This window comes from Cololabis saira, chromosome 9, assembly GCF_033807715.1.
Source record: "Cololabis saira isolate AMF1-May2022 chromosome 9, fColSai1.1, whole genome shotgun sequence".
Taxonomy (NCBI): domain Eukaryota; kingdom Metazoa; phylum Chordata; class Actinopteri; order Beloniformes; family Belonidae; genus Cololabis; species Cololabis saira.
In genome coordinates, this window is record NC_084595.1 from 28,180,837 (window position 1) to 28,197,255 (window position 16,419).

At 38.6% G+C, this 16,419-nt stretch overlaps 3 protein-coding genes across 3 annotated transcripts in view; all 3 read right to left on the bottom strand.

The window, feature by feature from the left end:
• The window catches only part of pip5k1bb (phosphatidylinositol-4-phosphate 5-kinase, type I, beta b), a 59,555-nt gene extending 58,605 nt beyond the window's left edge, over positions 1-950 (bottom strand). Inside the window, exon 1 of the mRNA XM_061729049.1 lies at positions 814-950. The gene's annotated coding sequence lies outside the window, so the exon portion shown is untranslated. The remainder of the gene's footprint in view (positions 1-813) is intronic.
• Positions 1-16,419, bottom strand: part of cenph (centromere protein H) — a 62,328-nt gene that overhangs the window by 11,678 nt on the left and 34,231 nt on the right. The window lies entirely within an intron of this gene.
• unc45b (unc-45 myosin chaperone B) lies at positions 4,836-13,503 on the bottom strand. Its single transcript, XM_061729044.1, has 20 exons — positions 13,390-13,503; positions 12,083-12,244; positions 11,950-11,986; positions 11,633-11,808; positions 11,289-11,378; positions 10,989-11,156; positions 10,669-10,834; positions 10,275-10,445; positions 10,014-10,185; positions 9,611-9,911; positions 9,409-9,503; positions 9,057-9,198; positions 8,612-8,752; positions 8,366-8,493; positions 8,041-8,107; positions 7,671-7,784; positions 7,369-7,484; positions 6,293-6,410; positions 6,026-6,181; positions 4,836-5,933 (listed from the first exon to the last, which is right to left on the bottom strand). The coding sequence occupies exons 2-20, from the start codon at positions 12,242-12,244 to the stop codon at positions 5,661-5,663; spliced, it is 2,793 nt and encodes a 930-aa protein (XP_061585028.1). The 5' UTR covers positions 13,390-13,503; the 3' UTR covers positions 4,836-5,660.

Consider the following 16,419-nt stretch of genomic DNA (forward strand, 5'->3'; position numbering starts at 1 on the left):
AGCCAGTCACCAGCAGAGAAATGTAACAGTCCACTGTAAAGAGCGGTGATAATGTGGTAGATACTGAAGCTCACGCCACTGTCACACCAGTAATACACCAGTAATGCTCAGTGATGTGGAGTTTACTGCAGTTTCAGAACATAGAAAATCCACTCTCTGACTTTTCTGGTCAGCAAATGGATCTGGCAGCAGACTGCACAAAAGCAGTCACGTTTGTGAGAGCTTCATTTCTCAGGCGTTAAAAGCAGTGTCTAAACACGAAATGATTTTGTAGCATTATTATTATTATCGGGATGTTTCTGCATTTGGAGACTTTCTTCCTCAGCCATCATTACACAAGTTGAGGCTTGTTTTACTTTAACAGTAAGTTTTCCTGAGCCAAAACATGAAATAAAATACATAAAAAAGCACTTGCAAAGCGTACCAGAGCACAAGTGACTTTCCAGCACGTACACTTTGGAGTAAAAACGACTTTATCTGAATAAAAAGAATAATAATAAAGCAATAACTCCACAAATCCCCACTTAATCTCACAGTCTACACAAGATATATATATTTTTTTTTTTAATGACAGAAACACCTCCCTTATAATAAAACGATCTGCCCCCTGCTTGTCTTTTTAAGAGATAAAGTATTTAAAAGAAACAGCCTGTGTCGGGCTGGAAGCTGAACAGCTGGATGGTTTGGCAGCACACCTGCGCCTTTTCACCTGTCGTAGTATTCCCACTCAGAAACAGCAGTCGCTTTCAATATCATTGTCAGCAAAACCAGTCAAAAATCTCACAGATTGTCGTGTGATTGAATCACACTCACATCATTCGTTTTTTCCCCGGCTGTCGTGTCGTGGAAATCTTGTCCTTAGTGCCTGCTGCGTAAAGCCTTTTCCTCAGGCAAATAAATGACTGCGTCTGCTTCTCTCCGCGGCGGTGAGAGTGCAGCGAGCAGCTCCGTGATCCTCTGCTGGGCTGCTGCCCTGCCTCTTTAAGCCTGGTTTATGGTTCTGCGTTAAATCGACGCAGAGCCCTCGGCGACAGGTACACGGCGACGCGCACCGTACCGCGCGCAACGCCGCGTACCTACGCCGAAATCTGCGTTAGTGTAACGCGGAACCATAAATCAGCCTTTACAGCTGCCTCGGTGCGCAGCTGGAAAAAACACTCAACAACGCCCTCTGCAGGCCTGACAACGCTCAATGAACCAAATTCGAGCAAAAAAAATAGAGGTCAGCTTCAGCCTTTAGTCTTGGGTGAGGTATCAGTACGGAAAAGTATTAGGGCTAGGCAGGAGAAAAATACAAATAATATTTTAGAGGAGGAAGATTATTTTTTCATTATACACTATATTTTCATTATACATTATACAGAAAAAAGTCGAAATGTCAAGAAAAAAGTCGAAATGTCGAGAATATTGTTGAAGTATAATTTCGAGAAAAAAGTCGAAATGTTGAGAAAAAAGTCAAAATTTCATGAATAAAGTTGGAAAAAAAAGGCGAAATTTCGACTTTATTCACGAAATTTCGACTTTTTTCTTGAAATTGTATTTCAACATTAATCACGACATTTCAACATTTTTCTCGACATTATGACTTTTTTCTCAAAGTGCACAATAAAAAAAAATCTTCCACTCTCAAATTTTTTTTCTCTTGCATGGCCCTAATACTCTTCCGTATATTAGGGACAGCCAGAACAAGAAGGATTTGAAGCTGTGACCTCATTCATACTATTGTAACAAACAATGCTGCTGAAATCGTTGAATCGTTCTTTCATTTAAAGAATGCCATTTTTTTTTCTTTTTTACTAATTATGAATGCAGTTAATTATAATAGTCAAAGATGGACGCTTGTAGTACTTCTGTCCATTTTTTGTAGGTAAGGGAGCAGGTCAACTTTGAGTGAGACATATGATGAAAGGTGAACTTACCTGTGTTTGAAATTTGATGGTTTGAACTGATTAACAGCTCAAAAATTCCTACCTGAAACAAAGTTTTCACTTTTACTGTTTTTTTTTTAACCACTTAGATTGGAAAACATGTCATTTAGTGAATTCATAATAATGGATTTGATTTATATTGCATTTTTCTTGGACACTCAACGTGTTCACATCATTCATTCATACTCAGTGACGGTAAACTACACGTGTAGCCACAGCTGCCCTGGGGCAGACTGATGGAAACATGTCAGCCGAACTGCCCAAATGGCCTCTCGGACCACCACCATAACGTTCATACAGCATTCACACACCAGCGATGCCCTCACTGGAGGCTCAACCACCTGAGTTGCCCCATTTTTTATATTAGCAGGTTATCATGACATCACATACACAGATCAGAGTGGAAATATGCAGATACCCCATCTTTATGTACAGTACATCCACTTTTGATTTTTGCTACATTTGCTGTACCCATGATGTGGTACAGTAGTACATTGCTATTACAAAGTGGTGTTACAAACCAATCAAATGAAGTTCACAGAAGAGGAAGGTGAGCGTACTTCAGGAAACTGTCAGCTTGAAAAAAAAAGGGGGCAGAATATGTCCTTTAAAAGACTTAAGAATATGATTGGGAAAAAGTAGAACATGTTATTTTCCCCAAGAGAGCTCATTGTGCCACAGTGAATCCAGATTTAACATCATGATGTTGCCTTTACCATGAAATCATATTGATATTTGATTTCCAGACATTTGATCAGTGTGTGCTGGGCACATTGGCTTTAATGTATCTACTGTACATTTCCATTGCTGTTTAAGCTCATTTGTTTGTGTTTAATCAGTATTAAACGTCTGCATTTTCAAGTCTGAATTCAATGATACGCTCTATCGCGTTAAGCTGCAGTTTAATGTCACACTTCTACAGTTTCATTTTGCAACTTATTCGTGGATTTTGACACTGCACCATCTCTCCTCACACCAGGAAGAAAATTAAACCCTCTGTCTCCCCCTGCTGTCTGTCTGAGTGAAGAGGCAGCTGGAGAGACTGAACCAGAGCAAGACTGCAGATCCAGATAGTGTCAGCCCCAAGATCCTGTATGTCTATGCAACCCAGCTGTGTCAGAGTCCAGGGCATTGTTTCAACCTTACGCTGAGCCAGGAGAAGGTTCCAGTCCTGCAGAGCACATTCTAACTTCTTCCAGCACTTAAAAAAATAATAAATTGATCCACCTGCCCACAATGACCCAACAACAGTTGCTCAAACATCTCACAAAAGATACAAAAGTCCTGAAGAGACAGCCTCACCAATATAAGTAGGCATCTTTCAGGGACTATGTGGAATGTGATTGGGTTGGAGATGCAGATGCAATCATCCACAAGTTTCAGTGATCCTATAAGCTTATCTGGATAAATACACCTAGCACTGTAAAAAATCATGTTTTTTAAATGTCTCCAGTTTTTTTTATTCACACAATTCAGCTGCTCTTTGAGAAACTCCATAAAAAAACACATATGGAGGCCTCCACAATTATCTGGATAACTGACTACCTCAAAAACAGGCCACAGTTTGTGAGATTGAACATCAACAGCACAGCAGGAATGGTTTTGGTTGTCAGCAGTTCAGCATCACCACAGGAGACCGTATTCTACAATTTCTAATCACTCAGTGTTAAATTCCAGTACATCCTCTCATCTCCAGATGTTCTCAAATAACACTGCGTTGATGGGGTGTATCAGTTTTGAGTAAGAAGCTGTGCACAGGGAAATGATGGGTCACATAGTGAAAAAACAATCACCCCATCTTGATCGTGAACAAAAGAAGAATAGTGACCGTGGTTTAAAGAGGGCCAGTAATATGCCAAACATTATTTCCACTCTGGGAAACGGGGTGAAAGTGGGGGAGGCAAGGCAATGCTGGTCAGTTCAGAAGGATGCAGGACAACTTGGCTGCAGGAGCCGGCTGTTCTGGGGCTGCCAGAAGAAGCCAACGAGCTACAAGCCTTCACCAGTTAGCCAAAGAAACCAACTGGTTCATTCATAAATGAAGGTGGTTTCTTACAACTGACAAGTCATCCACCTGGTTCAGCAGCGGATTTATCAGTCTTACAAATCTGACAAAGTCAGCCCGCCGATATCAAGATTCTGCAGCACACCTGCAAACTACAGTCGGTTTGAAAACTTTTGGGGACACAAGAGTTGATCTTCGGCTAGATGAGCAGCCCTGGAATCATACTACGGCCCAAAACAACAAGGTCAAGCAGAACAGAGAGATCCTGAAACTTCCCCAACTCTGAGTTTCAGAGCCTTGCGTAAAACTACGGGCTGCATTTTGACCTCCCCAGGCTCAAAACTGAACTGACGGTCATGAACAGCATGGCAAACTTTGAGGCAAGGAGCCCACCAGACCTGCTGCACTTTCTGACTCTGAAAGAGCTGACTGAGAGCATATTGCAGCTGTATCACCTCCCCTGCCTGGTGCTGACCATCCCCGTGTCCACCTCCTCCGGAGGGGTCAGGGGACTAACTAAACAAAACACTGACGAAAGGAGAAAGAGACCCCTGAGACCTGACATTGTTGCTCACAGGTATATAGTCAAGTTATGCCGAGGCCTTCACTGAGTGCTAATCCTTTTTGGAGCACAACTTTTCTTATGTTTATTTCAATATATTTTAATTATCTATACATTCCATTCTTTTCAGGGACTGATAAAGGAGATTTGAATTGAACTGAATTCAATTGAACTGAATTGAGTTGAATTGAATTGAATTGAATAAGGATAGTGCAAAGCAAGTTTTGTATGAAGTATCCCTGTGACAGTACTGAGTGTCATCTTTGTGAACTACACAAATGATTTACTTACACAAATACAATTGCCTCAAGATTTGGTGTGGACGACCCAAAATCAGGAGTAGGAAACAGAGTCCTTTATTAAACCAAAATCACAGCACACAGCAGGATATCCAAAAGAAAAGAAAAGTACATCGGCATTCCCCAGGGAGCTAAACATCTGAAGGACAATGGACTAACAGGGGAAGGAGGAAAGTCAGGATAATATATACTCACTAAGGTTTGAGGAAACAATCAGGAAAGACAACAAGACGCCAATAATCAGAGGTTACAGCAGGAGGAAGAAGCAAACAGGAAAGGACGCAACTAAACACAGAATAGACCTTACCAAGAACAGAAGAAGACCAAACATCTTTACAAATAACAGATCAAGAAAACATAAACCCTGAAATGAGAACAGCAGAATAACAAAACACAGAACAGAAGTTTGAAAGAAAAAACACAACCATGACAAATAAACAATGAAGCATTTAGATGTTATTTAAGTGGTATATTTTGGCTAATCTAAATACCCACAAGCGTGAGAGTTAATATGAATAATTGCATGTAAACAGATTTAAAAGAAAGAAAGAAAGCTTAGTTACAGCTCAGAACAAACATAAACAATAAAACTGTTCTTCTCCAGCAGTGAGGAGATGTCTCATGGTGTCACTGTAGCAAATACCCCATGTGTACTTTTCATACTGCCCACCTTTTTAAAAAAGAATAAAAATAAAAATAAAAGAAGAAAATAAAAGAAAACAGGCAGATTTATATTTCAAAAGGTTTAAAATTAGAGATTGGAGCCAAGTTGATGAATTTATAAAAAGTATAAATAAAAGGTCTCTATGTAATAGAGGGAATAAAGAAAAACATCCATTGCTATTCTTTGATTTGTTTCCAGCATTTTAAGATGGGCTGGAGAAGGGTTTGATGAGCCCAAGCTCCATGGCTTTAACAAGGCATGTGCGTGCCACATCAATGGGGTCCTGCTTCTTGGGATTGTCCTCCGACTTTCCAATAACTGTGAGGATTTCCAGCACCTCACTCTCCATCAGCTTCTTGGCCAGCTCATTGTCGTCTGAGTTGAGCATGTTGTAGACGATCACGAGACCACGGTGCTGGATCTTAATGTTGGTATTGAGACACAACCTCTGCAGGATCTCAAGCCACTGGATGGTCTGTTGGGAGAGATTAATAACATGTAACTCTTTTTCTTGTCATTCCGGATGTTGTAAAATTCATATTATTCATATAATATTTGTATACATACCACCAGAGTCATTTTGGTGCAGAGCTTCTTCTGAGACGATGTGAGCATGGCCAGGGCCCCAGCTGCAGCTATCTGGAGACCGTCATCGTCTTCTCCGCATAGCAACACCAGCAGCTTCAGCTTATCATTTCCATCCTGCAGGTACCGCTCTTGAACCTAAAAACACATATAGAGTTCATTTTCTGTTAAAAAAATCACATTCAGCCAGACTTTTCATTCACCTACTGAGCGTAGTCTTTAATAAGGTAATGTTTTAGCATTTCTCACCTCTTTACACGTCACTAGGTTGCACATGCACTCAGTGGCAGCCAGTCTGATCTTATCATTCGGCTCAAACATGTGATTCTCAATCTCTGGCAAAGCCTTCTCTTTCACAATCTTTGTCCTGTAAATGAGAAGAAAGTTAAGATGAGAATAGGGTTGCCACCTTTCAGAAATAGAAATAAGGGACGCCCTGATTTCAGCAGCGCAGGAGCCAAAAGAAAAAAGCCCCCAAACTTCTAAACTGAATAAAAATGTGTTTATTTTTATATAAAATTTTTATATAAAAAAAACAAAATGCTTTGATTTCAAGTTTAAAGTGCTTTAATAGCATTGAACTTGCATGACTGTATAGACAGCCAACCATACGCAACTGAAATATCCTCCTATTCTATGTATGTCCACATCAGCCCAAATGTATAATATAGCCTACAGGTGAAGACTATGGTGTAAAAGTGAATTTATTTCAATAATCCAACTAGAATATGGTGTAAAAGTTAATTTATTTCAATAATTCAACTAGAATATGGTGTAAAAGTTAACTTATTTCAATAATTCAACTAGACTATGGTGTAAAAGTTAATTTATTTCAATAATTCAACTAGAATATGGTGTAAAAGTTAATTTATTTCAATAATTCAACTAGAATATGGTGTAAAAGTTAACTTATTTCAATAATTCAACTAGAATATGGTGTAAAAGTTAATTTATTTCAATAATTCAACTAGAATATGGTGTAAAAGTTAACTTATTTCAATAATTCAACTATAATATGGTGTAAAAGTTAATTTATTTCAATAATTCAACTAGACTATGGTGTAAAAGTTAATTTATTTCAATAATTCAACTAGAATATGGTGTAAAAGTTAATTTATTTCAATAATTCAACTAGAATATGGTGTAAAAGTTAATGAAAATACAGTACAAATCGCGTCCCGTATTAGTTCAATACGGGACGCAACATTTTTTTCTCAAATAAAGGACAATTCCGTATTTTACGGGACGGGTGGCAACCCTAGATGAGAAGCCACAACAACTGCAGTGAACTCACCACCACACAGTTTTAAGGTTTAATACATCACCTTAGTTTTTCACTGAAGGCAGCCAGATTAGTTAGGCTTCTCAGAGCCTCGTAGTTCTGTTGTCCTTCTTTGTCTGTGTGGAGCAGGCTGACTAAAGGCCGCACCACCTCATACACCTGCCAACAAAGACAGGATTGAAATGAGATTTTTTTTAAAGGTCACTTGAGAGGTTCAATGCCATAACAATTCGGGTGTTTGTGTGTAAACATAGAGACAAGGGATGAATGAGGCGGCTGTATGTTTTCAGTTCTTACCAATCACACAAACACTAAAGTAAATAAAGTATCCGTAACGGAACGTACCCTCTCACCAGGGAAGGCGATTTCTGGGTTGGAAATACTTGCAATCCTGGCAAGGGCATGGCTGGCTTTCACCTTTCCACCATCTGTACCTTCCAGTGCAAGTGGTATCAGAGCCTGAGGGCACAAGACCAAAGAAAGACATGCTTAAATAACAGCCATGAACAACAGCTGGGGATTTTGAAATCAAGAAAAACTGGTTTATCTGGGTAGTATGAACCATTTAAGTTCCTGTGCTCCACCTTTCTGTTCCAAGAAGTTCTTTTGGGAACCAGGTGGTTCAATGTCTTATGATACAGTACGTCATCTCACTGTTATTTTATTAAATGTTGTTGATTTAAGTATTACAGTATTTTCAAGAACCATGACTTACCTTTCCTCCACCTTGGGCAACAATAGTACCATGGTCTTTGGGATCCTCTGACAATGCCAAAAAAACCCTAAAGATAATAAAAAAAAATATTTATTTCTGTGAATGCTTAACTTTAACACATTTTTACAAGATTTTGGATGCATTTGTTTGTAATTCAGCTTGTTCTTTCCTCAGCTAGAAAGAACAGGAAACAAAAGTAATCGTCTGAGATCTTAAACCTAATATTTCAAAAAATGCAGTGACAAAGTAGTTTTGGAAGAATTTCTGAAAAAAAAGTTTTGTGACGTGTTTAAAATGCTTTATTCAACACATACTAAACCCTAACCTTGCCAGCATCTCCTTGCTCTGGTCAGTCAGGATTGAATTGTCTACTTTGACCATGACAGCAAGCGCTGAAATGACTCCAGCCTTCAGCATCCTTTTCACTCTCTTCACTATGAAGTCTTTCTTGTCCTGAAAAGAAAGAGATACATATACAGTGCAATGTACATACTGAATGTGTAAATGCATGCATGCGTGCAACTTCATCAGCCCTTACTGCCCTTTATTATGGACCATCATCATCTGTTACCTTAGGGTGCTGTTCAGGAACATGTTGTTTTGAGAACTTGGCCAGCTGAACCAGCTCAGGCATGATCTCCTTCTTATCGTAGGAATTGGTGCAGTTGACGAGGATGCAAGCTACTGCGTACAGGATAGTCTTATCTGTTGACTAAAACCACAGAGAAAAACAGGACATCACTGCATACTCAAATATATTGTATGCAAAGAGTACTTGACTGCACTTGGGTTCTCAGTGGTTTGGGAATCACACATATTTATTTATCAATTTTATTGATTTCCCTTACCATCAAATAAGATATGATGGGAAAATGCATTATATTTCATAGTAAACCTCTCGTAAGTTAATTTTTACAGAAATTGTTATTTATTTTATTTGGATAAAGAATAATGAGCAAACTCACGATGCCATGCACTGATCATCTTTTATCAGCGACTGTCTGTTATTTCCATACCTTAGCCAGTTCAAACATGGCTTTCATTGCAGGCTCGTCCTCCACAAAGTCATCTTTCACATCAGCATCGTTGGTCAGATAAGCGAGACCCTCAATAGCCCACTTCCTTGTTTTAGTATCGATCTGGGGATTACAGAGCCACCTAAAGTAGAAAACAAAAATATAACAGTGTGTTTGGTGAAAATGTGATGTGCCAACAACTGCAATGGCACCCTGGTGTTGTCTATCTGTTTATAGGGGTCACATGTGTGCAGGACATATTTTGGCTGGTATTCCCTTCATTTTATAATTTCCTGTTATGGCTCGTAGAAACAAAGCAAAGTCATTTTAACTATTGTGTGTGAGAACTCACTTTCTGCACTGCTTGGCCAGCTTCTCTGTGGAGCCCTCAGCAAATTGCCTTAAGCTGTAATCATCACCTCCAGCTGAACCCAGTTTACAGAGACCCTGCAGACGATGTGGACATGAGTACGTGTGCAGATCACACCACTAATAATCTTTTGACATTTCTTGACCATTAAAGATCTACTCTGTCCTATGTTTGGTATGCTTACCACTAGAGCACGAATTTTAATCCTTTCATTCTTGGTCTTCTTGTAGATGTCCTTGAGCAGGGACACACCATTGGTGATAATGAAGCTGGCGCGGCTCATCTTTGTGGAGGAGTGGATCAGCGCTTCCACGGCAACCATCTGGTCCACCTCACGTTCAGAGCCGCAGAGCGCCACAATCATCTCCATGACACCTTGATGTCCCACGAGAGCATTGCCAACTTCAAAGGGACCCTGCAGCAGCCCTGAGATAGTGTTGATGGCGTGAAGGGTCTTATCCATGTTATTAGGGTCAATTTTGGCTCTGTGGGAAGTAAGGGCAGAATATGGAAATGGAAAAAGTTCATAAGGCTGGGTCTTTATGGAGAATACTTTAATTCTAACGTGTCTTTTTTTATGGACATACTTGATGTATTCATCACAAATTTCTCTGAAGTTGTTTCTCTCTGGATCACATTTGAGATCATCGTAGATCAGGTTAAGGAGCACGCTAGCAATCAGTTGTGTGTTTTCTGTGAGGGGCATCTGGTCTGGCAGTTCAGCAACCTGACCACACACCTTGAGGATCTTCTTCAGACCTGGAGTACAAAATACATATATGACATAATGAAATCTGAAATGAAGCGGTAGATCGTAATGAGTGACCTGATGGAGCTCTCTTGCTGACCGTGATCAATAGTGAAGAGACTCCTGGAGTGGTCGCCCTCTTTCTTGTTTTTGCGGGGTACGTTCTTGGTTAGGAGGTTCAGTGCCTGGTCTCTGCCATGGCCAGATACCTTGGCGTTGGAAACCATCTCCAGCAGAGCAAGAAGAATTGTTTTCAGGTCTTTAGATGCATCTGCAGAGAGATTTTATGTAAGATCACATTTCAAAGTCTGAGTTGATCTTCAAAAAATACCACCAGCAGAATAGCCGTCTTTGATACGTGGTTGTTTGGGATTTGATCAAGGATTAAACGTAAATTGTAAAACGTAAATGATGAGTAAAACAGTCCATAATACTATATATTGATTAACTCTATAATAATCTGCTTTTTAAATTACAAATTATAGTTTTCTCACCCAAAACCAAGGATGCTTCTTTCCCATAATCCCTTTTATCTGCACCAGTGAGGGAGTCATTGATACACTGGAAGAGGTTGCACGTTGCTAGTGCAATTTCTTCATTGTCGACTGCCATGATGCTGCAGAGCTTATCAACACCCACAAGATTAACAATAGCCATGGCCTGTTAAGAATAAATAAAATAAAAATATTAGAGGGAAAGCCAATCAAACAACATTATTTTCATGAAGTGTATTGTATTTTATATGTATTTTCTGAAACTGCTGCTGATTTCATTTGGATTTTCCCTTTTTCCCTTTGCCTGCACTTTGACTCACCCGAGCTTTGTGTCCTGTGCACATTCCTGACAGAGCGCGAACAGCAGCCAGGATCATCTCTGGTTTGCCCGTTTCTATCATTTTGAGTAGGATAGACACTCCATTATTCTGGAAGATTCTTTCGGCTCCGGCATCTTCTCTGGACAACACAATCAAGTTGTTGGCAGCCTGGAAGATTAAACAGGAGGTGTAGCTGCATCAGAACTGAAAATGGAGTGTTCATCTACATACTGAATATTAGTCAAAACAGGGAGTTTGTTTAATCCCTTCATCTGTTTGCAAAAAGCTAAAAATGCCCACTTTTTCCTTCTTTTCCTTGCCAATTTCTTCATCGAAGAGAATGTCAAACATCTTCTGCACCCTTGAATCCGTAGAAAATGTTGTTTTCAGCTGTGGAGACAGCAGTAAATCTTGTAAATGACAATTGTACTGTAAACGACACCAACATGCTGCAATGATATGCAATGTTGTCTACTATGTTGTGGTTTAATGTATCTATTGTCTTTTCTTTGTGTGCAAACCCATGTAAAACTTTTCAAATAAAGCAAAATAGCTAGAAGATTTTTGGTGAACACATTCGATGATGAGTATTTCAATTGTGGTGTTCTCAGTGATGGTATATAGCATATGTGCACAATGCTGACCTTGGCCTGGATTTTTGCTCCAAGTCTGCGGAGCGTGTCCAGGAAGGTCTTGTTCTTTGGTTCCAGGGTGGCACATCTCTGCGCATCTTTAAAGGCCATGTCAAGTTTTTCAAGCTTCTCCAGAGCTTGGCAACGACGGTACAAGGCTTTGATGTCTGCTGCATCTACATCAATTGCTATGTAAAGGTAAAAAAAAAATGTAATTAAATCCATAATGATAATGAGACTGTTTGTTTGTGGTCAGGTTTATCAATTTATTTATTTTGGAGGGATGTTGTTCCTTGTTAATAGTTGCCTAAATTATTTAATCTCTTTACCTTTTGATGCATCAGATGCCGCATTGGCATAGTTTTCCTGTAAAAAAAAAAAGTTTATATTTCCTTATTGTGAAAAAACATAATACTCTCAAAGTCTATGAATGTAAAGTTAGTTTTTCATCAAATTGCTTACCTTTTTTAGATGACATGCAGATCTGTTCCTGTAAATTACAGCCAACACTTTTTTGTCCTTGCACACCTTAACGGCATTGGTGTAGCACTCGATGGCTTTGTCATTATCTCCTGCCTGAAAGAATTTGTTTCCCTCATCTTTTAACTGGATAGGGTCTCCCATCTGGATGAAAATGAGATTAGCAGATATAACATTACAGATCATAATCATTTGTCTTTTCATGTGAGCCTCAATCAACTCTCCCTTGGGCTGATCACATTTTGTGTCATGCTCTCCAGTCATGTAAAAGTGTAACAAATTTAAGACCATCATTCAGTCAAATGAAAATGTACCATTTAGACTGCTGTGAAGTTACAAAGCAATTCAGATAAGTACGATTTCTATATGAGAACAAATACTTCAAAGAAGTTAAAACAGTTAAAACATGTATGTTTAACATGCTATAAATTGTTATTTCAAATGTAACTAGAAAAGGAATAAAAGTGCATAGGCAGTCCAAATCCTATACTATCAGGCACAGTACAAGCTCTTACTTCAAATTCAGATGGGTAATATTTATAATCTATAGAATCATTCATGTTTTTTTCCTCACCGCTGCAAAGCACCGTCGTGCTGATCTGAGTCTTTTGAAGCAAATGGCTTTGCACGTGTTATCTCCAACTTTAAATGGCCTCCTGTCAGGCCTTATTTGGAAATGGCCTCATACCCCAGATACCCCAGACTGAGCCTTACTACTAATGCCACTGTCCCATATGACATATGACCTTACATATCTGTTTTGTTTTGTGTGGGGTTTTTTTCAGAATCAGAATCAGAATCATCTTTATTGGCCAGGTTCGAACATTGTCCAACAAGGAATTTGACTCCGGTAATTTTGCTCTTTGGTGATAAAATAAAATACACAATAAAACAAATGTGGAATTTCTATGATACAGAATAAACAGTATAAACATTTAAGGTGCAGCAGTTTGAGGTAGAGAGAGAAAAGAAAAGAAAAAGAAAAGAAAAGAAAAGAAAAGAAAAGAAAAGAAAAGAAAAGAAAAGGGGACAGTTCTGAATAAAAATAAACATAACCTATTTACAATTTTACAGGGCAATTATACAAAAAAAATACAAAAAGATTATACAAATTATACAAAGAAATACACAGTGAGGGGTGCAGCTGAGTGTATTTCTCTGTATAATTTGTATAATCTTTTTGTATTTTTTTTGTTTTGTTTTGTGTGGGTTTTTTTTAGCCTGAGTCCCCTCAACAAACCTAACTGTCAATCATTGAAGCAAAGGTCTATGTGGAGGCTGCATTGTACCTTTAGATGACGCGTATTATTTTATCCCCTTCTTTCTTCGTTGTGTCTTGTAAGTTTTTCTCCTTTAGCCACTAGTGTGTCCAACAGACTTTCTTCTATCTCTTGTAACCTTCCCCCCACTAATGCCTCAGTTTTTATATATAGGGGATCTTGATGAGGTGGGACAGCTCAAGGTGGACCACCCAGGACATGAAGGGGGTTCCTCTCTAAATATGTAAAAGTCATGAAGAAAGACTTTTTCAATACAGGTTTTGGAAATACTGACTACTTCAGCTGCAATCAATATCCTCTACTGTTGGTAAATAATCCTAGGGTTTATGAACGAAACACTGAAATACTGTAGGTAAAGTCTGAGAGACCCCTTAAAAGTAGTCTGTCCCTGATAAGGTCTATTTAGGGCACAGACAGCTGAGAACTCACCAGCAAATGCTTGATGTGCTGTGAAGGGGGGCTAGGAGTGACCATGTGGATACACTGGTGGGGGGGCTGGCAACTGTATGACCATGAGAACCTGGTAGCTTCTGGAAAGATCTGAACTCACAGCTTGTGAGTTGAAGTTAAACAATAAGTTGTGGTTGAAGGGTCATATGTTGCAAAATTTGATTATACCTTAGAAGTAGACTTTGTAATAACAAATACAAAACTTCTCAGATAGTTTGACTCTGTTCTCCTCAGTTATCTGCCGAACTTTAAAACTATGTTGTTTTTTTTATTCACTGCATGCAGCCACATCTTTTATAAAGATAGTCTAGATTGTTGACTTGGATACCATCCAACCAGAAGGTTTCCAGATTGATCTCCAGCCCTGGCTTGTGCCAGTGTCAGCCGCTCTTAGTGCTGGTTCCATGCCTGGATAGACGAGGAGGATTGTGTCAGGAACATCTACAAATCAGCACAATACTCTGCTGTTGCATCACCTGAAAACAAGGAAAATGTTACCAAATGTTTTTATGATATTTTATATGACTTTATTTAGAAATTATGTGCTTGACACCATTCACCATTCTTGACACCACTAATCAATTTTGTGTATTTATTTTAATTTCCATTCTTTGCTGAGATCCTTCTCTTTAAAAAAAAAGTGTAAAATGATTACGGTACATTGGTGAATTGTATTTTCATACCTTTCTGCTTTCTATATTAATGTATTAATTTCTGAATTATTGTTCCCAAAATTACTAGGCATGTTTAGATCTGTCTGGTCTAATACAACGATACAACAACAATAAAACATAACACAAGTGTATTCTTTATCTTTCTATCATTCTTGTTGTTATGTGTTGAAAGTGTGTGTTGAAGTGATTTAATTGATCACACAGACTTCTAAACCTTTGTCTTGGATTTCTTCAGGTACTCCTGTTTTCTCCGACAGTCTAAAAACAGACATTACTAGGTGAGTTGATGAGATAGATTGTATTAAAGGAGGGGTAGGGACAGTTCTTGACATCTTGGATTGCTGCAAAACTGGACTTTATTGCCACCAGGTGGTACCAACCACTCAACCATTCATTGTTTTTAAGTTTCTGTACCGCCTGCCAGAAGGCGACAGCTCAAACGGCTGAGTACTGGGATGTGCGGTGTCCCTGGTGATGTTGCGAGCTCTGCTGAGGCCCCAGGTGGAGTAGATGTCCATCAGGGAGAGGAGAAGACAGCCAAAGATAATCTGTGCTGTTTTTTTTGTCCTCTGAAGCTTCATTTTGTCTGCTTCAGTGCAGCTCCCGTACCAGGTGGAGACAGAGCACATCAGCAGGCTCTCAATGGACGAGCGGTAGAAGGCCAACAGCTGCTTACCGTCCAGATTGTTCCTCATGAGGACTCTGAGACTCTGCTGAGCCTTCTTTATGACAGCTGTGTGGTTGTGTGTCCAGGAGAGGTCATCAGAGATCAGGACAGGACAGATTGTTATTTTCCCCCCTCTCTCTCTCTCTCTCTCTCTCTCTCTCTCTCTCTCTCTCTCTCTCTCTCTCTCTCTCTCTCTCTCTCTCTCTCTCTCTCTCTCTATATATATATATATATATATATATATATATATATATATATATATATATATATATACATTTATGTATATATGTAACACATCGAACTGTTATTGCAGGCTTAAAATATTTTTTTTAATAAATATATATATATATATATAATTTAGATTAATATGAACATGAATACATCTTATTATGTATTAGTGAATAGCAGTCATAACAGTTAATTGATGTTGTTTAGATTAACTACTATACATAACGATTGTCTCGTTCATCACATGACATTGTGTTTGATATGTTGCACCTGATAAATAATGCTAGGATCACTTTAGAATCAAGGATTGTTTTTTTGTTTTTTCTCTCAGAAAGAGAGATTTGCTGCTACTTTTTTCTGTCAGTCATGGATTCAGGAGATATCATATTCATCATTTAGTTTTTGCAGTCCCTACACCCTACACCTATTGGATATTGTACTGTGTGCTGAAATTCATCTTAAGCCTTAAAACACATACTCACTTTTCAATTTGAATGCTTCTGTGTTCTCACTTGTCATATTTGCATTTAGGAAACAATTCTGTCTGTTCTCATCTTATCATAGAGGTGCAGTAGATCCTCAACAACTAATGGCAGTTATTGCTTTTAGGTTTAGTACTTCAAAGCTATATTGCTAATTACTGTCCCAAAAGCCTTCGTTGAACTGGAAAGGAAATGATCAAAACGTGATGCTCCTTGTACCTGAAAGTAGCACCAAGATCAGTCAAACTTTATGCATTGTTGTTTCCTTAAATTAACTAAAATACATATAAACTACTTAGATTAAGGCACATGCAACAGCATATATGAACAACTATTCTGCTCCTGTTGTAGGCCTGAAATAACAGTTTAAAATACATCATTATGTTTTATGCCTCTTTATTTTTTAATATTCAGTATATATGCAATACATGTTTCTTTTATAACATACATATGATTATTTTGTATATATTTACCTATGTATGTATATTTATTGCTGATGTGCAGAGGTGTCAAGTAACGAAGCACAAATACTTCGTTA